The following is a 22,866-nucleotide window of genomic DNA, read 5'->3' on the forward strand; positions in this document are numbered from 1 at the left end:
ACGCATACTCCGCACGTCGGATTTTCAAGGCACGGTTTGTCTAAGAAAATCCACGGCATGATACCAACAAAGATCCTTTTCTTCCATCTCTAACGATTTAATGCAAAGATCGAGCTGAGCGACATTGTCTGCTTTTTAAGCAAGCAATGTGGGTCATGCGTGGAGGCATTGCCTTTTGTCGTATGGTGACCGTGGGTTAAGGCTGACAAAACTGCATGGCACATCATAGTGCAGGCATCTTGGTAGGATTGAGTGGCGGGATCACCATAGATAGGTGTGGGATGGGATGGCGCCGCCAACCTGCTGGCGGTCCATCGAGGTGTTCTTGTTTGACAGCATCTTTATTGATTGAGGGATGGTTGGCTTGCGCAACATATTCTCGTGTTGGCAAAAATCATAGACGATAGATAATTCAGGCCTTCTCCTGACTAGCTTCTTCCTTCTTGTCACCGTTAGAGTCAAATCCGAGCGACTCCAATTGGCGGACCAGCTCGGGGATTTTGATGAGCTTTTCGAGCTGCTCGGGTAGCAGGACCTCGCCCTCATTCCTCTTGTCGCGCAAGTCCCGGGCCTGTCTCAATTTCTTCTTGAGGTTGCGAGCCTTCTTTTCCTTCTCGGCTTCGAGATCGACATGGTCCTCGCCGAGCTGCTCATTCTTCTGTGTGGCCGGAGTGCGCCAGTTGTCGGAGTCAGCTCCCTTTTTCTCAGAAGTGGCCTCGGAGCCCTCGGCCTCCTTGGCCTTGCGCTTAGCCTCCCTGCGCTTAGCGTTCTTGTTGCTGCTGGCTGTGCTGGCCGCCTGAGCGGACTTGTCGTCTTCGCTGCTCATGGGTTCCGCACCCGGCACCCCACCTTTTCCACGGGTTTTCCACGCTGCGGCCGCACGGTTCTTGTAGAGCTCGACATCCTCTGGGGGTTTATATCCCGGTCGCACGCGGATTTCTCGACGCTTGGAGCCGTCAGCACGAAGTGAAGAAGGAATGTAGCGTTCGCCGGTCGTGGCGTCGGTCGTAATGCCGGCAGAGGAGATGTTGGAGGACATGGTGATTGATGGACGATCGAGGGTGAGGAAGGGTAGAGCGAGGATTTTAGAAATTATACAGTCGCGCGACGGACAGGCTCGAGACACGAGCCCCCGTCGAAACAACCAAAACCGAAGTCGGCAGGAGCGAACAAGTGCAATTGCACAGTAAAATACTTGCGGGAGGTAGTTCACGAGTGATGGGCAAATGGGAGGGAGGCCCGGAGTGTTGCGGGCGGCCAATCAGCGAGCCGGGAATTCCCGTGCTTTTCGTCCTCGCGAACTTCGACCTTCCACTTCCAACCTCGTCTCGTTCTGCCTCTTGTCCTCGACTCAACCTCCCACTCCTCCGTCACAATGGCCGGCGTATGTCCTTCTTCCCCTGCCGAAAGGCGCTCTGCGCTTTGCGCTCCGCAAATTGAGGTTCCTGACTGACTTCGTTCGCATCACAGCTCTCCAACGTTATCTACCAGCACGTCTTCCCACCCCGATCTGACGGTCACAATTGCTCGCCTAGAGTCTAACCGTGGACCTTTTTGCCGATTTTAGGTCCATCATCCGCAGGAATGCTGTCTTCCTGACCACCATCTTCGCCGGTGCCTTCGCTTTCGAGCTGTGCGTTACATTCAGATCGCCTCTTCTTGTTGTATAAAAGCCCTGTCCTAATCTCTTGAAATAGTACCTTCGACACCGTCTCCAACAAGGTCTGGGACACCTGGAACGCTGGCGTATGTTGTCTTGATCCTATCCCTCTCCCCCGTCTCCCGAATCGCACCGGTGAACGCTCGGTCACGAATCCAAGCGGAGCTCTTGCTAACTGCTCTCCTTCACTTACAGCGTCAATGGAAGGACATTAAGCCCCGCTACCTGGTTCAGGAGGAGGAGGAGGAGTAAAGGAGCCGGAGAGCTCTCGGTTGCGACGGTATAGATCTACCGTGATTAAGGGGGCTTAGTGATGGAAAAGCGGAGGATAGGACTCGCTATCACCCTGTTATTTTACTCCATCCAGCTGCGGGATTGTACGCGATAGAATTCGGAAATCTGTATTTGACACGATCATTAATTTTCCCTTGTTGACGTGAAGGTGGTGGTGGATGACGATGATGCCGGAGCCTGGATCGCAGTGGCGTTTCAGCGAGACCGCTCCGCCGATGTCATAGCGAAAAATGCTCGATCGTCGACATCGGCAACTCCTTCTCCTTAGAATTGTACCTTCCTGTCCTCTCTTCTTCATTCTAGACCCCTTAAATTGATCTTATCTCTTTCATCTGTCAGTCTATATCCGTGACGTGCTTGACCTGGCCCGATCTGCCTGTATCGACCTCATCGATCCACAACTCGCCTGTCTCTCCTCCCCCCACTACGGTCTTCTGTTAATAAGAAGTGAACGCAATATCTCAACAACTCAACCCACGCTGGGATTTGAAGCTGATCGAGATCGCCGAACTCTCTTTCCCGACTGCATACCTCTCACGGATTTGATACGCTTGCTCCTCCTGATTCTGACTACCTCGAACTCCGTTCAACGCGCCAACGGGCTCTCCGTCCCTCACACGCTTGCGATAGCCGAGCGGCACCCTGTCCTCTGCCTGCGACCGACGCTCAAGCCATGCACATGCTCGCGGAATGTGAGAGAATCCTCGGCGATGGACTTTTACGATTGCCTTCGCAGCACAACTACCGCTATGGGCCGCAGGCGGAACGGGACTTGCTAGAGCTTCTCTTCCGGTCGCTTGTGGGGCATAACGAGGGGCTCATACAGCACCTGTTCCCGGATGGCGCGCCCACAGGATCATGGAAACTGGCCGAAGCTCAAGGTGCTCGCGAAGGAGCCGAGTATAGCGAGGCGGCGCGAGGCAAGCGATGCGGGCACATATTCCGTGCGGGAGAGGCGACCTACCGCTGCGTAACCTGTGCCGCTGATGATACATGTGTTCTGTGCAGCCGGTGCTTCGACTCGTCGGATCACACGGGGCATCAGTATCAGATTTCGCTGTCGTCCGGTAACTGTGGTTGCTGCGACTGCGGGGATGATGAGGCATGGCGACTCCCGCTTTTCTGCGCGATACACACCGATAGCGGCAATGTGAAGGGCAAAGAACGGGCGGAGCGCGAGCTCCCAGCGGAGTTGGTAGCTACGATTCGATTGACCATCTCCCGTGTTCTGGACTACTTCTGTGATGTCATTTCCTGCTCGCCGGAGAACTTGCGGCTGGCCAAAACTATTGAAGGCATTAAACAAGACGAGGAAGCGTCTCGATTGCGCCCAGATTGGTATGGTGCGGGTGACCAGGAGGAAGAAGAGCCCGAGTTCGCTCTTATGCTGTGGAATGACGAAAAGCATACCATTCGCGATGTGGCTCATCAAGTCACACGTGCCTGTCGCGAGCGAGACAGCTTCGGTGTTGCACGAGCGCATGAAACCAACGACATTGGTCGAAGTGTGATCAAATATTCAAAGGATCTGCAACGGCTGCTGGCAGTGTCTAAAATCATCGAGGAGATCAAGGTTACAGTCTCGGTGCGGTCTGCTCGCGACACATTCCGTGAGCAAATGTGCGGCGCGATAGTCGAATGGCTGGCAGACATTGCTGGTTGCAGTATTCTGGAGGACAACGAAATCTTCCGCCAGATCATTTGTGAAGAGCTGCTCAGCCCATGGCAGAAGGGAAGCGGCGCTTATAACGCGGATATCGGTATGAGAGGCATTGATGACCACCAAGAGACGGAGAACCAACTTTCCGGTCGCACTATCATGCTCACTCTGCCTCCGCACGGTCAGATAGTCCTCGCGACCGCTGACGAGGACGAGGACGAAGACGTGGACGACGGCAATGAGCAGGATGATGATGAAGACTACGTCGAAGCGCACGATGATGCGGATGACGAAGATGATGATATGGAACTGGAACTCGCCCGGCTTCAAGCTGAAGCTGACGGAGACGACGACGAAGTAATGGACTTGGGCAACGACGAAGAACTTGCACTAGCTGAGCGCATTTTGGCCGGACTAACTCGCGCACATCCCATAGCTCCTCGGCCAGCGCCACAAAATACGGAGGAACAGCCTGCTCACCATGATCAGTCCGATATGGCGTCGTCTCGTGAGGCTGACAGCCAGCCATCCGCATCCAACAGTTATGTCTCTATCCCGAAGACCCCGTCGGGTGTGATCCGACCGCCACCGGCCAGAACCGAGGGCCATTGGCAAGTGCGGCCTCCCATACCCGCCGCTGGTGAAACGGTCGCGCCTTATGAAGACTTGTGGCAGCGTACCCGCCTAGACTGGCTGGTACTCTTTGACTTGAGGCTTTGGAAGAAGACTCGCACGGATCTGCGGGATCTTTATATCAGCACTGTGGTCAATGTACCTCAATTCAAGCGTATTATGGGTCTGCGGCTCTCCGCGTTGTATACCGCTCTGGCTCAACTATATCTGATTGCCGACCGAGAACCAGACCACTCAATTGTCAACCTCTCACTCCAACTTCTGACAACGCCTTCCATTACTGAAGAGATCGTTCTTCGGGGAAATTTCCTCACCAAGGTGATGGCTATCCTCTATACATTCTTGACGACAAGGCAGGTCGGCGAACCTCAAGCTGTCAACCCGAATGCCACACTAGCGTTTGATGCCGGTTCGGTGACAAACCGGCGTCTTTACCATTTCTTCCTTGATCTGCGATACCTCCTCCAGTCCGAATATGTACAACATCGCGTACGGACTGAAGAACAGTATTTGCCCCAATTCCTAGACCTCGTGAAGCTTTCGCAGGGTATTTGTCCCAACGTGCGCGCGGTTGGTGAGCACGTTGAATACGAGACAGATGCTTGGATCAGTGCATCGATCCTTATGCGAGAAATCAACCGTCTTTGTCGACAATTCTGCGAATCCTTCCGGAATCCGGAGATTGACAATGGCCAGAACCTGTTGCGGGCAATCAAGACCACCACCATCACCGCAATCATTCATTCAGCAGGCGTGGAGCGAAAGCGTTTCGATCAGGCAGAGATCAGGGAGGAAGTTAAATTCAAGACGCTTCCTCCATTTGATTTCGAAGTTGGTTCCTCTGGGCAGATTCCATGCCACCGTGTGGTTGAGTTTGTTGTTGAGAAGGGATCAATCAGTTTTCACCATGCACTTCACTATACCTTGTCATGGCTGATCGAATGCGGTCGTGGAGTGAGCAGCGAAGTCATGCGGACTGTCCTCTTCGAAGCCGCTGAGAGTGCTCGTGAAGAGCTTCACGCTACTAAGGTCGCCAACAATAAGCAGATTGACGACAACCTTCTCGCTCTTGGTCCAGAAGATCTGCTATTGACCATGTTTGATTACCCTCTGAGAGTCTGTGCCTGGCTTGCTCAGATGAAGGCTGGCATGTGGGTTCGCAATGGTCTAAGCCTTCGCCACCAGATGTCACAGTACCGCGGTGTGTCCTCCCGGGACTTTGCCTACTACCGTGACATATTCCTTTTGCAGACAGCCTTGGTGACCTGTGATCCCAGCAGAGTCCTTGCATCTATTGCTCATCGATTCGGCATGGTTGATTGGATGTCTCGAAACTACATGCCTCGTACTGGCTACGAGGATTCTCAGATTGTCGATGTTGCCGAGGAATTCGTCCACCTTCTGGTCATTTTGCTGACGGATCGCACCTCCTTGACCGCTATCGATGACAGCACCCACCTTACCAAGGAAAACATAAGCCGTGATATTGCCCATGTCCTGTGTTTCAAGCCGCTATCTTTCTCCGACCTGTCCACCCGTCTGAGTGACAAGCTGCTTGACTCGGATATGTTCCAAGATGTGCTTGAAGAAGTCGCAAACTTCCGTCCACCGGAGGGCCTAAGCGACTCCGGAACATTTGAGCTGAAGTCTGAGTATCTTGACCTTGTGGATCCGTATAGCGCACACTACACCAAGAACCAACGAGATGAGGCAGAAAACATCTACAAGGAATGGATGGCCAAGAAGACGGGCAAGAAGGCATCTGACATTGTCTTTGAACCGAAGCTTCGATCCATTAGCTCTGGTGTTTTCTCTGATCTGCCACGTTTCACGGGAACTATGCTTTTCTCGCAACTTGTCCACCAATGCCTGGAGTACGTCATCTCGTTCAAGGAATGCACTCCTGCCATCCCGCCAACGCGTGTGGAGACTTTCCTTCAAGTCATTCTGCACCTCGTCCTCGCTGCAGTGCTGGAAGACAACTCTGAAGATGGCAACATGGAGATGGAGCAAAGCCAGTCATTCAACTTGCATGCCTTGTCAAAGGCTAGAGAGATCAAAGCGGGCAACTTGACCATTGTTGGTCTCCTGGAAAGGATCTCCATAACTAACGAGTTTTCTTCATGCGGTCCTAAGATACGTCACATACTCAAGCGGCTGTGGCAGAAGCGCCCCCAGACCTACACTTCGGCAACTGCTTCCCTCAGGTTCCCGTTCGATCGTATTGATACAAATTCACCCGCAATCGACCTGGACAATGAGAAGGAGATTAAGAAGAAGCAAGCATTAGAGAGACAAGCACGGGTGATGGCTCAGTTCCAGCAGCAACAACAAAACTTCCTGAACAGCCAGGGAGATATTGACTGGGGCGAGGAGGACTTCAGCGATCTCGACTCGGAGACTGAAGCTGCCCCTGAGACCAAGCTCTGGAAGTATCCTAGCGGAACATGCATTCTGTGCCAGGAAGAGACCAGCGATTCGAGGCTCTACGGTACATTTGCTTTAATTCAAGATAGCACCATCCTGCGACAAACCGACATCAGAGACCCTGACAGGATCCGCGAGGCACTCAGAACACCCACGAGTTTGGATAGGTCTTCTGCGGATATTCGTCCCTTTGGAGTCGCTGGAGAAAACCGAACAACCATTCGCCGACTTGACTCCTCTGGGGGTGAGGTCATCAGCGAAAAGGTTGGGCTTAGCAAGGGCTTCAACCCGAAGAGCACCCTGCGTGGACCTGTGACGACTGGCTGCGGTCACATCATGCATTACTCGTGCTTTGATGTCTACTACACAGCAACGCAAAGACGGCATAGTCAACAGATTGCTCGGCACCATCCTGAGAATATGACGCTCAAGGAATTTGTGTGTCCACTGTGCAAAGCCCTGGGCAATGCATTCTTGCCAATCACCTGGAAGGGCAAGGAGGAGTCGTACCCTGGTGCACTGCACACTGCCACGTCGTTTGATGAGTGGATGGCTACTGGACTCAAAAACGCTCTGAATCAGTCGCAGAACTTCCCCGTTCTCATGATTGAGAAGGAGAAGGCGTACCAGCAGCCATATTCTGACATGTTTGTCGATTACCTCTCTAAGACGCTGGTGCCACCACTCTCCTCCAAGGTCGGGCAGCTTATGACCTCCTTGCCGTCGTCAACTGGAGCCTCTCACTTTATGTCATCTGCACCACGGATGGCCATGCCAGGCCTTTTCCCTACCGGCGAAGAGATGTCACCATCAAGTCCGCTGCAGCAGGTGTCGACTCCCTCGGATAGCCCCATGTCAGAGCTTCTCCAGATCTACAAGCGTCTTAAAAAGACCATCAAGATGAATCACATCAACTCTATCTTCAACAATAGCCCGGATACGATGGTCAATGATGATTTGGTGCATACCGACTCCCTGATCCGAAGCTTCGGTTTCAGTATCGCCTCTGTCGAAATCGCTCAGCGTGGCATTGAGTCAGAGCCGGGATCGACTCTGCTGGACAAGATTCCACCCCTGACCTTGACCCATCTTCGCGTCTTGGCAGAGACAGCATTAACTTACGCAGCTGTGGGATGCGTACACTCAAGCAACAACCCAAAAAGCCGGCCCACGCACGAGTTCCAGGAAATGCACCGGCAGAAGATATGCCAGTTACTTGTTGGGCATCCTTGCTTGAGCGGCACACCACTATTAAACGATGTTAGGAACATCGAACCGCTGCTCGCTGTGGATACCTTTGTGTTCCTGGCAGAAAGCTCGCTTTCTCTGCTGCCTGTTCTCCACATCGATGTGCGCCACTTGATCCAAATGTGCTATGTGGCCGAGATTGTTAAAGTTGCTGTCACCTTCATCCTCTGGCCTTTGGGTCTGAAGGAAGAACTTGCACATGAAGAAGAGGACGACTTTGCTGATTCTGAGCTTTCCAATGAGCGATATAGTGTCACGAAGCACTTCTTTGACTCTATCGTTGGGGAACTCAAGGCCAATTCCGTTGGACGCGCAGAAGGCTCCTCGTTCCCTGCTGAGAGCGGCTACGTGAAGGATGGAGAAGAGTCTGCTACTCCGAAAATCATCATCTCCTTACGACGCCTTGTTTCCAGCTACGCTCACACGTTCCTGCGCAAGGTTGTCATCCTCCTCCACGTGCAGCATGGCGTTGAGTTCCCAAATACGGGCTTCACAGATGTCGGTGCGCCGGAACTAGATCGACTTACTAAGGTTCTCCACCTACCTTCACTTGATGAGATTTTCACGTCCGTAAATCCTGCACGGAAAACCAACAGCCCCTTCGATGCCGTCATCTCCGGATGGATCTTCCACTGGAACGCTTCACGCTCGGGTATTCGGTTCGAAGATCACCGATTGTGGCCTAGCCTCCCACACCCGGCTATCTTCGAGCTCGTCGGTCTGCCCAAGTACTTTGACAGCTTGATTGAGGAGGCCAACCGGCGTCGCTGCCCAAATTCAAAGAAGGAGCTGAGCGACCCGAGTATCTGTCTCTTCTGCGGGGACATCTTCTGCTCGCAGGCAGTGTGCTGCATGCACAACAAGCTGGGCGGCTGCAACCAGCATCTCCAAAAGTAAGACCCACTCCCGCCTCAGTAATCTATCGGGCAATGCTAACAACAATCTCTCAATAGGTGCGGCAAGAACATCGGCCTCTTCATCAACATTCGCAAATGCACCGTGCTCTACCTACACAACCATAACGGCTCCTGGCATTACGCGCCTTACCTCGACCGTCACGGCGAAGTCGACCCCGGCCTGCGCCGCAACCGTCAACTGATCCTGAACCAGAAGCGGTACGACCGACTCCTGCGCGATGTGTGGCTGTCGCATTCGATTCCCGCCACCATCAGCCGCAAGCTCGAATCCGAAATCAACAACGGCGGATGGGAAACGATTTAATGAACGACATTGATAAGAAGCTGAATTGTTTGCGTTTGCTGCACTAGATGAATCATTTATTGAGCCGGATGGGCGTGTGCATTTCTGTCCGAGGTTTGCTTGCTTTTTACTCCTGCTTTAGTCCATCATCTCTTCTTGTACTTCTTTGGGGTCGATGTATATCGACCTTAATTTCATTATCAGTCCGGTCTATTGATTTCAATACCATCATTCCACTCGCTTTAGCATGATCCAGCAATTCGTAGGGCTTACTGGTTCAAAGCTACCGATAACTCCCTATAACAAAAACAAACTTCATTCGCCACCCCGAGGGGGAGGAGTCCAACGGTCTAGGTGGCTTGGAATGATACACGATTCCATGTGAGCGCGATGGGAACAACATACGACCATGCACCAGGCCTGGTTTGAATGGAATATCTCCTTAGAATGACTGTAATCCGGACTGGGTATCTTGATCTTTTGGACGAACCTTTGATAGCGCGATAAGGGTTACCTTATCGAGCGCCAAGACGGACCTGCTTGATCTCAACCTTTTGACGTCGACAGCTGCAATTCCTAAGCCCAAATCGCAGCCATGAACAACGAGCAGTTCCGGCGACTACTTGCCGATAATTCGTCGACCTCCAACTCCAGAGATAAGCCTGGAGCATCGGCGCGCAATGCAGCATCTGGCGGCGCTACCCCCGCGGTGCTGGGCTCGCGAATGCGCTCGAGCATCCCCATGACCCCGTACGTCTCTAATACCTTTGACTTGTGAGACGGTTGATACTGACTCTCTGTTCCTATATAGGCGCTCTGTGACCGGTGTAGATTTTGCTCGACAGCTTGCAGAGCAACGCCAAGATGGCGGTCAACGTCCTGCAAAGCGATTCAAATCCTCCGCCGCGCCGAAAGGCACCAAACTGCCCACAGGGTACCAAGACCGTGCCTCGCTTCGCAATTCGTCGGAAGCTGAAAACGAGGATGACCTGCAAAAACGGATCAAAGCACTCGAGGAGATGGTGAAATTAGGCCAGATTGATCAGGCGACCTTCGACAAGCTCTGCGCAGAGCTCGGTGTTGGCGGTGACACGGGAAGCACACATATGATAAAGGGTCTGGACTGGGAACTTCTGAGGCGAATCCGGGCTGGTGAGGATGTCTCGAAATCGGCCGAGAAGCCAGCTCCGCCCGCAACAGCAGAGGCCCTTGTTGCGGAGGAGGATCCCGATGAGGAGTTCGAGCGGCTGATGGAGGAGAAGGGCCAGGAAGAGGTCAAAACAGCACCCAAAGAGCATAAGGAGAAAAAGAAGGGAACAATGGCACCACCTCCGCCACGGCCAAGGACACGCGATGAGATCCTCAAGGAATTGAAGGCTAGTCGAGCTGCGGCTGCGACTGCAGCCGCCCCGAAGCCCGAGTCAACACTGAGCTCCAAGTTCAAGAAGCTTGGTGATGGCAAGCCCCAGAAGAAGCGTTTTATCGAGGCAGATGAGTATGGCCGCCGCCGAGAGGTGCTGCTCATCACGGATGCTGATGGCAACACGAAGCGGAAGGTGCGCTGGCTCGACAAGCCAAACGAGCCGCGTGGCACTCCTTCTCTGCCCATGCCCGACAAGGATGCTAAACCTCTTGGTATGGAGATCCCAGCTGAGTTTGCTGCCCGGGCTGCAGCCAGTGCTCTGCAAGAAGACGACGACGACGACATCTTTTCTGGCGTTGGGGCCGACTACGACCCCCTCGCCGGCATAGAACAAGAGGACGACTCCTCATCTGATGAAGAGGGTGAGAAGACGGACAAGCCTTCCGAAGAGCGTGGTCCAGCTCCCGCCTTCGAAGGGGACCATAAGCCAAGTGAAGGCTCTGAAGCTCAACCCGCCAGATCACGCAATTATTTCGCAACCGGGACATCCTCCAGTGCTCCCGAAGAACCCGAGGACCGCTCTAATCCTCTCACAAAGGATCCCACAATCCTGGCTGCTCTTAAACGAGCTGCAGCTCTCCGGCAAACCTCTCCTTCGGAGGACTCTGGCGAGTCTGCAGAGGCCGCTCTGCGGCACAAGAAGTTCCTCGAGGAAGCTCGGCGGCGCGACGCCATGGATGCTGCAGATATGGACATGGGCTTCGGCAGTAGCCGCATTGAGGACGGCGAGGATGAGGAAGGCGTCTTGCTGGAGTTTGAGGGCAAGCAGCACGGTGCGACTAAGCGGAAACGTGGGCCCAAGAAGAAGAAGGGTGATAAAAACAGTGCAGATGATGTGATGCGTGTGCTTGATGGGCGTAAGAAGAAGGATGCTGAGTAGCATGGTTGAAGCCATCTGTGTCTCTGCTTGTCTTTTCATCCGCTCTGTATTACGGGTGCGATTTCTGCACTGGATCTACGCGATGTCCTTCTCCGCGAGTCTGTCTTCGAGCCACTAGATACCCTTTAGTCCCTTCTATATCGCTTAAATCATAGTGTTGACTCTAGCATCCGAGTTCACAGACTGTGACGTGTCAAGCCCCTGTCAACCACTAGTGCGGCTCACAGGGCGCTGCTTGATGCCATTCCCATGAACCAATTACTATAGTTCCGCTCCGCCAACGATATTTCGCGCTGGCTGGTCGTTTTGGGCACCTTCTCTACAAAGCCGTAATACTAAGTCTAAGAACAGCGCATTCCCCTGATGCTGTCAGTATTCTCCCCCACCAGACCACCGCGGCCGCCTGCTTGGGAATAGTACCGGGTTCACTGCTTGCGCGACTTCCTAATCGGGAAGGAACTATGCCTCATTTCACTTCACCTTCCCACTGGAAAAACATAAATACCTTTCTCCCCCAAGCCCACCCACTTCTTGTCGGATATCTGCATGCCTTATCCATCTGTCCATTATGGCCTGACTTCTCTCCTCACAGCTCTCTTTCTTTCATGATTACAGGTCACATCGCTGGGCTGGACTGTGTTCTGCTTCTTGGTGGGTTGGCCGGTCTTGTTGGAGTCAGGGCGTCTGGATTTCCTCACCTTTTTTGCTGACGCAGTGACACGTTTCTGTCGTCTGCTTGCGAAGGTTTCCGCGGCTATATCCTCTTGACATCTCTGGCATTTCATGCCATTCAGTTCTTTGTCTTCCAGGTAAGATGGCCGGTCACTCGTGGGTTGGCAGGAGGGAAGAGGGACGTCTGGGTTTCCTTACTCAGCTTTGCTGACGTAGATGTATCATCTACCAGGTCTCTGCCGGTTCTGTTGTGCATCTTCTGATACGCAGCCTCTCTCTCCCTCTCTTGCCTTTCAGCTCGTTCCTTTCTGGTGAGTCGGTCCGTCTTGATCGGGGGCAAGATGACCGACATCCTTCCTAGCAAATGCTGAGGAGAGACCTCGTTATCTTCCTAGTTGTCTAACTCCGTGCACACTCGAGCTTCTCGCATATCTGATGCCTATAGATCTGATCCATAATCCCGAAATCATTATTTAGGGGGGTGCGGTCCTGCGTTGCTCAGGGTGGGACCAAGGTCAAAGACAACTTGTGTCACTCTTAAGTTTTGTGTGGAAGCTTCATGGACTCGAAGTCGTTGCGGGTGTTGAGAAATTCAAGGGTGCTTTGTCGGTGGGATCCGTCCATTGCATGCAACTCAGCAAGAGAGATCGTATGGTCCGTGCGTCATCGCCGTCTATCAAGATGCGCCCATACTGCTCAGATGACATCAACTTCCAACTCCGCCATCAAGTCTATAGACTCCTGCGGATGGGCGCACAGTGGCCGTGGAGGCCCTTTCGATCCTCCTTGACCTTCCTCAGCAAATTCCCAAGGTACTCTACTCATCCGAACGCAGCCATGACTGGAGGCAAACGGCACGCGCCAAAACACCAGCAGAAGGAGCAGCAGAGGCCGCGAAGGCAACGGCCTGAGAAACGTCCTCAGCTGACTCATTTCCTATGTTTACCACTTGTCAACTCTACATCGCTTCCGCAGCTCGAAGCGTCGATTGCGGCGTTCAAAACTGCTTACCCGCCAGTCCCATTCGCGGACTTCAGACACAGCCAGCATCAGACACCGGAGCAAGATGCCTCACATGCATTCATCCCGGAAGGCGCTGTGCGGCCCGTCGGGACCCTGCATCTTACTTTAGGAGTTATGAGTCTCACAAACAAAGAACGACTCGACGAGGCACTTGCGTTCTTCAAAGCACTCGACCTGGTGAGCTTGATGCGGGAGGCGGAGCGAGTGGCCGATGAAGCACGACAAGAGCGTGACCTCAAACCCTCTTCTAGATTTATTCCAGATTCTGCGGACTCATCCCTCCAATTGAACTCTGACGCTGGCTCAACAGAGGCCACGCGACCGTTTTCTGTTTCTTTGGAATCCTTGCATGCTTTGCCGAGGGCGAAAGCTGCAACGGTTTTGCACGCTTCTCCGGTTGACCCCACGGGCCGATTATACCCGTTTTGTCTAATGTTACGTGACAAGTTTATCGAGGCTGGCTTTATGCAAGCCGAATCAAAAAACGGACTGCCTGGGGAGAAGGGAGTACAGACTGTCCCTGATATCCAGGAGAAAACAAGAGCCTCGAGCTGTGAAGACTTGGTTGGTGATGACAGGGCCCTGCTTGACGAGCTGCCAAAGCCACTCTCAGAAACTGAGGGTGTTGCTGCTCCAAATAATCAAGATCCCTACGCTGCTGCTCTGGCTCGCAAGCCAAGACCACGTCCTCTCCTCCTGCATGCAACACTCGTGAATACAATCTACGTCCGTGGCCGGCGCAAAATTGAGTCTAGCGACACGACGAAATCCACCAAGAAGGGGAAGAATACGCCGAAGCGGCTTGAGTTCGATGCACGGGATCTCCTGGCCAGATACCGGGACTACTATGTTGATGAGGCACGGCGGACAACGCGCGTTAGCACCGCTACTCAACCTGGGATCTCAACTGAATCTCCCTCGCTTTCTAGGTTGGTCTCGGAGGAGCACGAGGTTGGACCCCAGCGCAAGAACGCAACTGCAACGTCTCGATCTCAATACCCCTTTGTCTGGGCGCACGAGATCCCACTTGATTCGGTCTGTATTTGTGAAATGGGAGCGAAAAAGCTCGATATTGGCGGCCCTGAGGATCAGGGGTGGAACGCACGTTTGGGTGAGAAATATACTGTTATCGCAGAACGAAGTCTTGATTCCTCACCGCGGCCGTCACCCACGGGAAAGGAGAGCGAAAAAGTATGGATGGAGGTGTGAAGTTGAATAAGCGCTTACGGGAGAGAATACTTCTAAAATGCTAGATATGCCCCTTTCTCTGAAGGACATAGTTCATTACGAGTATTCATAGCTACACTTGGTTGCTAAATCAGAGGAATGGCAGGGGTATTATATTCCAAGCCAGCTTGGAATTTCCAAACTGCAACCACGCGCTGGCTGCAATTCAGCAAGGGGGTTTGCTCATCAAGAAACTCCGTCTTTCGAAGGTCACCACGCGGTCCCAAACTCATGATACACAGCATGGCTGGCTAGACTTGGTGTTCTTTGATGTCTAACACATTCCTTTCAGGCAACACTTCTGAAAGTGGCTTAAGGCCGGACGAAGGGGCCGATGGCCACCTTTCTTGTAGTGGAGATATATGGAAGACAATGACGATCCTCTGATGAGGGGCCGCTGTGTCCCAACAAGGTTGTAGGGCAGCCTTCCGAGTGGCCGATCGATCTATAATCACAGCCCTTATCTTGGCTGATCACCTCAGGCGGCTCATGATAGTTTCCATACCACGCTCGACAGACAGCTCCGCGGCCTTGGCCTTGATAGAGCTGACCATACTGCGCTCAAAGTCATCCCGAGTCCGGAGCACGGCCTCCACCCAAGACAGCTGAAGATCCCAGTACTCGTTCTTGAACGCCTCGTAGACGTTCACAAGAGCTTGACCCTTCTCAGCCTCAAGCAGGCGGACAAGCCAGTCAACCAATCGCCACTTCTGCTTGATGGTAGATTCAAACGAATCCTCATATTTCTTGAAGAAGTCAAACACGGTGAGAACGTCATCCTTGAACTTCTCTGTGAAGGGGTCGACCTGGCGGCGGAACTTGACACCTTTGTTACGGACGGACGACAGGTACCGTACGAGCAGCTCGTCTGATAGTTCTTCGACCAAAATTTCGACGAGAGAAGGGTGCAAAACGGGGCCGTAGTCGACCAGATAATCCTCGAAAGTGGTGGTAATTCGTTTGATGGCGAACTCGCCATACCATCTGGACGTGAAGAGGTCTGTGAGGACAGAGCTGAGATCCACGGTGAAAACGACGTCCACAAAGAGTGCTAGACAATGGGTGCTCAGGTCGACATAGCCATCACGCAAAGCCTCTAACTCGGATGCTGCCCGGGTCGCCATGTATTTTGGTGTCACAAAAGGCTCGATGTCGGCCTTGAATCTGGTCAAGTAGCCCGTCTGGCCGGTCTCCTCATTGTCGTCGATGCAGGCAATCTGGTCATTGGCCACGCCGACCAGCCAGTCCTGCAGCAGTTGCACTCCCTCATTGTCGCCGCCAGGGGCCTTAGCTTTGTTGCATTCGTCGTCGATAAGTGCCTGCCAGGCACTCTGTCGGCCCTTCAGGGCTCGGAACATGGCATCGATGACACCCTCGACGACGTCAGCTCTTTCTGATTGCCCGGCGGCCTGAACTTGCTCGTGGAGCATACGCCACATATCTGCCTGTGTTTTGGTGCGGAAGTAGCCATCTGCATTGGTATCCAGCGAGTCCGCTTGCCGCTCCACAAGTCCTCTCTTGTCTGTTTCGAAAATGCGGTCCATCCACTCCTCCACGGCGTTGATGATAACACTCTGCCACTGTCGCACCAGCTCCGGCTCGCGGTCATCCAAAAGGTTAGGCTGGAGCTCGCCAGGGGTCCAACCCAGCTTCTTCATTTTCTTGTAGTATTTTTCGCTCCAGTGAATTATCTTCAGGAGGTTGTCTGCTGGAACCTCGGGGTCGTCGATGAATTCGACAAGGAAATCGTGCATCATGCGGTGGTAGATATCAGTGTATGTCTTGTAGATTTTCCACTTCTTCGGCATCAGAGCCTGCATGCCCTGCTGAACTGTGAAGAGATCATTGAAAAACCAACGGAAGCTCTTCTCCATATGGTCCGGATCCTCGAGAAATTCGTCTTTGGTATTGTTGAACTGGTTCTGCGCGTAGAACTCGATCGCCTGGAGGAATTTGTTCTTGTATCCCCGAACAGTCTTAGGGCCGATATTCATAGACTTGAAGCGGCTCGCCAGGTCCTTGTGATCCTTCTGGGCTTCCTGTAGGGCTTTGACGGTGTCATCGTTCTTCTCCTCATTCATTACAACCACCGCCAATCGAACCACCATGCTCCTGTTGTCTTCCTGGACCAACGGGATCAGGTTCATACACGCAGTGCCAAGATGGTCATCAAACCAATCAATCACCGAGTCCAGTCCTTGGAAGTACTCTATGAGGGTCTCCTCACTGCTCGTGTCGTGCGATTTGTGAATTTGGTCCATAGCTTCATCACGGAAGTCTCGTAACCGGGAGATCTGCATATGGGCCTTGAGGAGATTTGGTTGGTTCTCCAGATCATCGTCATCCTCCCTCAGCAAGTCTTCCACCTCCTGAATATCCGCACTGAAATTTTCGAGACCCTTCTTCATGAGTAGTGTGGCATCAAAATGCCGTTGAATCCGGGCCAGTTTGTCGATCTGGGCGAAGTCCTCCACGCTCTCCTGCGACTCGGCGCATAGTTTGTCGATGCCTTGTAATTCATCCTTGGTCTTGGAGACTTGTCGCTGGCCCTCGGTGAGAATACCAATGCTGCGCTGCACTGCCTCAAGCTGTTCACGAAGCCCCTCGCGGAGCCGGGAGTCGACAGCAGCCTTTTTCCGCTGGTACTCTGCTTTGAGGCCATTGATCTTGTCGAGGTCCTCGGGATGACGCAGGATATCCTCCAACCGCGGCATAACCACCGTTCCATCGGTGTTTGTGTTTTGCGCCATGTTCGATAGGGCCCTTATCGGCTGAGGAATAGTCGTTGTAGATACAGTCAATGGTGGGAAGCACCCGCCAGGCTAGCTCGACTGTTGGATACGTGGTCTGGATTGTGCTGTGGGCGTAGGCCAGGAAGCCCGGAAGGAGTCGATATGGTGCGACGCTTCAACCGGATTGAGGGGTCATGCCCGGACAACACACTGCATAGGCGTGAGCTGCAATCGAGGGTCCACCCGCGTTCCAGAGCTGCGGAGCTGTCGCCTTGACGATGCCGGCAGAATATCCCCACGTGACCCACCGCTCTTGATTTTGCGAAACAGTCGCGCATTCGCGTTTCAATAGACACAAACGGCCTTCGACGCAGATTCCCGCAGATATTCCCTCGTGGAGCCCCAATTACCATACATTCATACTTGAATCACCTCGGGTGCTCCAACTACACAGTCGAACTTCCGGACCTCCCCGATCCACGAGGACCGACCCAAATTCTACGAAGCACCTCCGGCGGATCAGAGGCATATTTCCTCCCTCCAAAACGAGATCAATTCGAACTACTCACCCCCTTCAATCGTCCGTCTTCGCCTTTTCAAAATGAGCTACTTCCGCATTACCCTCCTCCGCTCCGCAATCGGTCTCCCGCGCCGATCAACAGACGTCCTGAAGGCCCTTGGTCTCAAGAAGCGCATGAGCATCGTCTTCCACCCCGTGTCTCCGTCCATCGCTGGTCAAATCATGAAGGTCAAGGAGATTGTCTCCGTCCAAGAGGTGGATCGGGCGCTTACAAAGCAAGAAGTGCGTCTTGAGCGGAAACCTGATCCGGGATATTATATTGAGAAGAGTGGGGTGGCGGAGCGCAATGAGTTAAGCGGGCAGTAAGAGAGGAATTGAAGGATTGCTATCTTCGTCACGTACTTCTTGCATACTGCTTGATGTTAGCTGGGTGTGGTGGTTTCTCGATACGGATTCTGCGATGTGTCGTGAGCACCGTTGAGCCCTTTTCTTGTGTTTTGTCTTGATTATTTTGCATGGAGCGGGCTTCTTTTATGTCATGTACTCTATCTGTTGTCCACCTATCTTCTGACGGGTCTTCTTTACCCTCAACTGTACTATACGGGATGCCATTACAAATTTACTCATATTTGAGAGAAATGGCCGGAGCTAATGTGCAATTTGAATTAATCCGATGGTAATGAGGTAATGATAGACTCGCTAAACGTTTTTTCTAGCGTCGATAGGAAAGGCACGAGCAAAGACACCGCAAAACGCCAAGGCACCCCGACGAGTCGAAGCCAGCTAGAAGGTGGGTATGTGAAGCCGGTAAACGCAATCGCCGATGGTGTACACTAAACAGGAAATTTCTTGTTCTGACAAGGGGGCTTAGGCTTTGTACAGGGTATCAAGGAAGCCCTCGGCCAGACGGCTGACAATGCTCTTGTCAGGGATGCTGCCGGCAACACCGTACAGAGCGGAGGTGTCGCCGCGCTGCAGAATGTACGCCTTTCCTTGTCGGCGGCGCTCCTCAGCCTTCTCCAGCTCTTTCTCGATGCACTCGACCACGTCGTTGATAAGCTGGTCGACAGCTTTGGCGGTGGGGATAGTGAAAGCGCAGTGCAGGGCGGCAGGCGACTGCAAGGCATTAAGGTGCCAGCCCTTGGCGGAGAGGTCATCGGCAATGTCGTAGATATCAATTGCGCCATTCTTGCTGCGGAATGCGACGACACTGACCATTGGGTTACCCACAACTGCCATGTGCAATGAGATCACAGGGTGTCCGCGGACAGCAGAGTCGAACTTGCGTGCAGCATTAACAATCTCGGTGCAGCTGTTGATGTATCCGGTCTCGCCCACGCTCATCAGGCTAGCCCAGCACCCGGCGATCAGGGCACCAGGGCGCGAGCCAGCCACGGAGGGAGAGGCGTAAACACCGCCGGACCAGTCGGGGTAGATGAAGTACTGGTTGCTGCGGTAGGCCTTGTTGCGGTAGAGCAAGACCGAGTTGCCCTTGGGCGCGAAACCGTATTTGTGAGTGTCCACACTGATGCTGGTGACGCCGGGTTGGCGGAAATCGAAGCCACCCTCCTCCTCGTACGGCGAAGGGAAGCCAGCTTTCTTAAGGAGAGCGACGACGAAAGATCCCAAACAGCAGTCCACGTGGAGTGGAATCTTATACTTCGTAGCAAGACGCGACAGGGCTGGAATATCGTCGACGATACCGTGGGGGAAATTTGGTGCCGAGCCCACGAGGAGGACGGTATTGGGGTTGATCAGACGACGAACAGCGTTAACATCGACCTTGAACTCAGGCTCAGGGCAAGGCACCCGGTGCAGCTTGATCTTGAAGTAGTTGCAAGCTTTGATGAATGCCGCGTGGGCGGTATCCGGGATAATCCTGCGAAATGTCAGCAAATGCATATTTCAGCGCTCGAAAGAATATCCGAGCTTACATCTCAGGCTCCGTCACTCCTCGCTCCAAAAATGCTTTTTGCCGGGCGGCCAAACAGGCCATGAGAATGGACTCGGTACCGCCGCTGGTAGTGACACCAGCGCCCTCCGTGGGAGCATTGAACAGAGCCAAAACCTGCGGGAGTGTTTTAGTCAAACGGTTCCAAGGCAGTCACAACATATAGCGCAGAGAACATCATACCATAGCAACCACCTCAGCTTCCATCTTCCGAACACCAGGGAAAACATCAGGGTGGATCGGGTTCGCGACGCCGAACTGACCGAAGGCCTCGGCCTGCAGCTTCAGCAAATCCTCGCCACCGTGATAGACAGCACCACTGACACGGCCATCCTCCCATCGGGTATGCTCCAGCCGAGCGAGCCTATTGAGTTCCTCGCGGATCTGGTCCGAAGACCAGCCTTCTGTCGGCAGAGTGAGATAACGTTTCACATCGGGACCGCTCTGGACAAGCTTGTTCTCGAGGCTTGCGATCGCAGTAGAGACTTGCTTCTCGACCTGGCCGCGCACGCCGGGAGCACGCAGGAAGATGGAGTAGCAGAAGAGACGGGCGGCTATGTAGACATTGCGAATGCTTCCGAACAGGCCGTAGCCCCGGAGCGAGTAGAAGGTCTTGCGCGTGTATCGGAGGATGAACAGTATAAATACGATGTTGCGGATCCTGGAAACATCGAGCGTCGGTGGTCAGCGGGCGATCGTTGTTCGGCGTCGCGGGGAATAAGCAGGTGCCCTCCGGTCGGGAAGGATATACTTACAGGTCCAAATTCAGTGCGGACAAATGCGCGCTGGAGGCCCGGCCGTAGCCCATTAGCTTGTTCTGCAGGGCGACAGGGAGCGCCGAGGAACTCATGGTGCCCAAGAGGTACGCTCTGGGAGTAATGATGCAAAGGGCGCTGGGGAACTTGGCGCAGAGGTGGACGTTAAGTAACGTCCGGACCGCCCGCGGGCCCCGTTGGCCAGTCGCAGTCTAGCGCCTTCCAAGCCGAGGTTCGGCTCGAAGTTGGCCACATGAAGAATGGATGGACGCAGGCGCAACGAGAGAAACGGGCCGCATAGCCTGTTTACAACTGCGTTTTTCGTTCTTAATAAAATGAGCTCCTAAATACAAGAAGCACGAGTGGAGTATGTCTTAAATCGAGTTGTTGTAATTGCTACAGCCCAACCAGGCTTCGACGCTTATATACAGAGTAGAGGACTCTCTCCAAGCACCCCACTAGTCCAGTCGTTCTTTTTTTTGAACGGACTCCAGATGAGAAAAAAAAAAAAAAAACAAAGAAAACAAACCAAAGACTTTTCAATACCTGACAAAAGGAAAAGTCCCAAACGCATCAATCACATCAAATCATCAGAGATCCTCCTGCATCTTGATTCTACTTGCGGGGTATACCGCAGAAGAGACGCGGGGATATTCTGGCGAGCAAAGAAGCACGCTTATCGAACACAGACAATGGACACCACTTAAGCGGAAAGGCCATTCTCCTGAGCCTCGACGGCAATCTCCTTCTCCTTGGCCACAAACTGGGCATGCTCCTCGGCGGTCAGGTCCAGCAGAGGCTTGTCCTCACCCGACTTAAGGTTGCGGGCAAAGGCACGGATGATGGAGTCGGCATCATCGACGGCAATGGGGCGGATATCGGCCAGAGCCTTGATCTTGGCAGTGCACTCCTTGCACTGGGCGTCAGTAAGATCGATCTTGAGCTGCTGGCAACGCGACTTGATCGCGTTCCAGCCAGTCAGGCGAGAGGCGAAGTGGACGTAGCGGGTCATGCCGAAGTCGGCAGGGTTGATGATCTCATAAGTGCTGGGGTTATTGAGGATGGCCTTGGCGTGGATACCAGCCTTGTGGGTGAAGGCACAGAAACCGGTGATGTAATTGTTGAAGGGGATGTTGACCTGAACGGCCTCGGCGACGAGGTCCTCGATGTCCTTGAGCTTCTCCAGCTTATACTTGCTCTTAACGTATTCGGGGTCGGCAACCATCATGCGGGCCATCAGACCACCGAGGGGGTGATGCCGTTGCGCTCACCAATACCAAGGACGGAGGTATCAATGTGAGTGGCACCGGCCTCCAGGGCACAGTAGGCGTTGGCGATGGCGCAGCCAGTGTCGTTGTGGAAGTGAGTCTCAATGTCGCAGCCGACGACGCCACGCAGCACGCGGACAAGCTCGTAGACTTGACGAGGGGAAGCGCAACCGACGGTGTCAGCGATACCAACACGCTGGACGCCGACCTTGTCGACGGCAGAGTAGATGGAAAGCAGGTCGACGAGATCCGAGCGGAAGGAGTCCTCGCTGGAGAAACGGATCTCAATGCCCTTGGACTTGACAAACTGGATAACTTCGATAGCGGTGTTCTTGATGTAGGTCATGTCCTTGCCGTGAGAGTGCTCACGGAGGTAGGAAGAGGTGCCAATGACGACATCGCTTCAGTACAAAGTCAGAAACCAATCCGGCAATTTCGAGGGAGAAAGCAAAAGCGTATGTGGGGTGACTCACACTCCGTCAACACCGGTCTCAACGGCAACACGAGCATCGTCCATGTGGCAGCGAATGTGAGTAAGAATCTGTGAAACAATTAGATCCTGTATGTCTAACCAAAATCATGCGATTTTGGCCACACTGTCGTTCAAACGTACCTTGGCCTTCAGACCAAGCTTGCAAATGGCCTCGCAGTCAGCACGAGACTGCTCGGAAGCGCACGGGCTGGTAAGCTCGATCTACCACCACCAAAAAGATTAGTTATGTGTTCAAGAGATCGTTTCGGTCTAGAATTTTTGTCGATGACTCACGTAGTCCACACCAAAGTCATCGAGAGCCCTGGCGATCTCGATCTTCTTCTCGGTGTCGAAGAAAGCGTTGGCGAACTGCTCGCCCTCACGCAGAGTGCTCTCAATGATCTTGAAGCGGGAGACATTGCTCAGGAAGTCGGTAACACCGACATTGTGGCCGTAGGGGTTGCGGGAGGCGGAAGGGTGAGGGTTCTGGCGGGTCTCGATACCCGTGTAGCCGGCGAAATCAGCTGCAAAATGTCGAGTTAGCATGACGAGCTGCGTAAATAAACTCTCCAGAATGGAGTCATACCACCATTGGTACCGTTGGCACCGTTAGCTTGCCCATTGGGCTCAGTGTCGGCACCAGGACACATTGTGCGTAGAGTGCGTAGATGGTGGGGTGGTGATAGGTGGAGGGGTCGGGATGTTGCGGGGTGCTTCGAGGAGAAGGCCGGGGGTTTTCAGAGGCAGGATACAAGACGAATGGACGAGCACAGCAAGTCCACGGTCAAACAAGTAATATTTAAGTCTCGGAAATCTGGAAG

The 22,866-nt window shown here is 53.4% G+C and overlaps 9 protein-coding genes across 9 annotated transcripts; 5 read left to right on the forward strand and 4 right to left on the reverse strand.

Moving 5' to 3' along the window:
* Nucleotides 1-412: 412 nt before the first annotated feature.
* Nucleotides 413-1,039, reverse strand: N7482_004494 (putative RNA binding protein Pym; the record flags this gene model as incomplete). The annotated part of the gene is made up of 1 exon (XM_056686619.1): nt 413-1,039. The coding sequence occupies one exon, from the start codon at nt 1,037-1,039 to the stop codon at nt 413-415; it is 627 nt and encodes a 208-aa protein (XP_056545361.1).
* Nucleotides 1,040-1,375: 336 nt separating this feature from the next.
* Nucleotides 1,376-1,912, forward strand: N7482_004495 (cytochrome b-c1 complex subunit 9; the record flags this gene model as incomplete). Its single annotated transcript, XM_056686620.1, has 4 exons — nt 1,376-1,384; nt 1,536-1,633; nt 1,698-1,746; nt 1,856-1,912. The coding sequence occupies 4 exons, from the start codon at nt 1,376-1,378 to the stop codon at nt 1,910-1,912; spliced, it is 213 nt and encodes a 70-aa protein (XP_056545362.1).
* A 715-nt stretch (nt 1,913-2,627) lies between these two features.
* N7482_004496 (putative ubiquitin-protein ligase E3 component (UBR1)) lies at nt 2,628-9,143 on the forward strand (the record flags this gene model as incomplete). The annotated part of the gene is made up of 2 exons (XM_056686621.1): nt 2,628-8,815; nt 8,876-9,143. 2 exons carry the CDS (start codon nt 2,628-2,630, stop codon nt 9,141-9,143), a joined length of 6,456 nt encoding a protein of 2,151 aa, XP_056545363.1.
* Nucleotides 9,144-9,717: 574 nt separating this feature from the next.
* N7482_004497 (uncharacterized protein) lies at nt 9,718-11,425 on the forward strand (the record flags this gene model as incomplete). Its single annotated transcript, XM_056686622.1, has 2 exons — nt 9,718-9,872; nt 9,934-11,425. The coding sequence occupies 2 exons, from the start codon at nt 9,718-9,720 to the stop codon at nt 11,423-11,425; spliced, it is 1,647 nt and encodes a 548-aa protein (XP_056545364.1).
* A 1,509-nt stretch (nt 11,426-12,934) lies between these two features.
* On the forward strand, nt 12,935-14,329 carry N7482_004498 (uncharacterized protein; the record flags this gene model as incomplete). Its single annotated transcript, XM_056686623.1, has 1 exon — nt 12,935-14,329. The coding sequence occupies one exon, from the start codon at nt 12,935-12,937 to the stop codon at nt 14,327-14,329; it is 1,395 nt and encodes a 464-aa protein (XP_056545365.1).
* Nucleotides 14,330-14,820: 491 nt separating this feature from the next.
* N7482_004499 (SNARE-binding exocyst subunit SEC6) lies at nt 14,821-17,097 on the reverse strand (the record flags this gene model as incomplete). Its single annotated transcript, XM_056686624.1, has 1 exon — nt 14,821-17,097. The coding sequence occupies one exon, from the start codon at nt 17,095-17,097 to the stop codon at nt 14,821-14,823; it is 2,277 nt and encodes a 758-aa protein (XP_056545366.1).
* Nucleotides 17,098-17,680: 583 nt separating this feature from the next.
* Nucleotides 17,681-17,965, forward strand: N7482_004500 (mitochondrial 54S ribosomal protein uL30m; the record flags this gene model as incomplete). Its single annotated transcript, XM_056686625.1, has 1 exon — nt 17,681-17,965. The coding sequence occupies one exon, from the start codon at nt 17,681-17,683 to the stop codon at nt 17,963-17,965; it is 285 nt and encodes a 94-aa protein (XP_056545367.1).
* A 501-nt stretch (nt 17,966-18,466) lies between these two features.
* N7482_004501 (sphinganine-1-phosphate aldolase DPL1) lies at nt 18,467-20,400 on the reverse strand (the record flags this gene model as incomplete). The annotated part of the gene is made up of 4 exons (XM_056686626.1): nt 18,467-19,478; nt 19,534-19,667; nt 19,734-20,211; nt 20,306-20,400. The coding sequence occupies 4 exons, from the start codon at nt 20,398-20,400 to the stop codon at nt 18,467-18,469; spliced, it is 1,719 nt and encodes a 572-aa protein (XP_056545368.1).
* A 608-nt stretch (nt 20,401-21,008) lies between these two features.
* Nucleotides 21,009-22,695, reverse strand: hcsA (homocitrate synthase; the record flags this gene model as incomplete). Its single annotated transcript, XM_056686627.1, has 6 exons — nt 21,009-21,503; nt 21,548-21,974; nt 22,047-22,114; nt 22,187-22,267; nt 22,340-22,569; nt 22,632-22,695. 6 exons carry the CDS (start codon nt 22,693-22,695, stop codon nt 21,009-21,011), a joined length of 1,365 nt encoding a protein of 454 aa, XP_056545369.1.
* Nucleotides 22,696-22,866: the final 171 nt, after the last annotated feature.

The sequence above is a fragment of the Penicillium canariense genome, assembly GCF_028826845.1.
Source record: "Penicillium canariense strain IBT 26290 chromosome Unknown utg000002l_segment0_segment0, whole genome shotgun sequence".
NCBI lineage: Eukaryota > Fungi > Ascomycota > Eurotiomycetes > Eurotiales > Aspergillaceae > Penicillium > Penicillium canariense.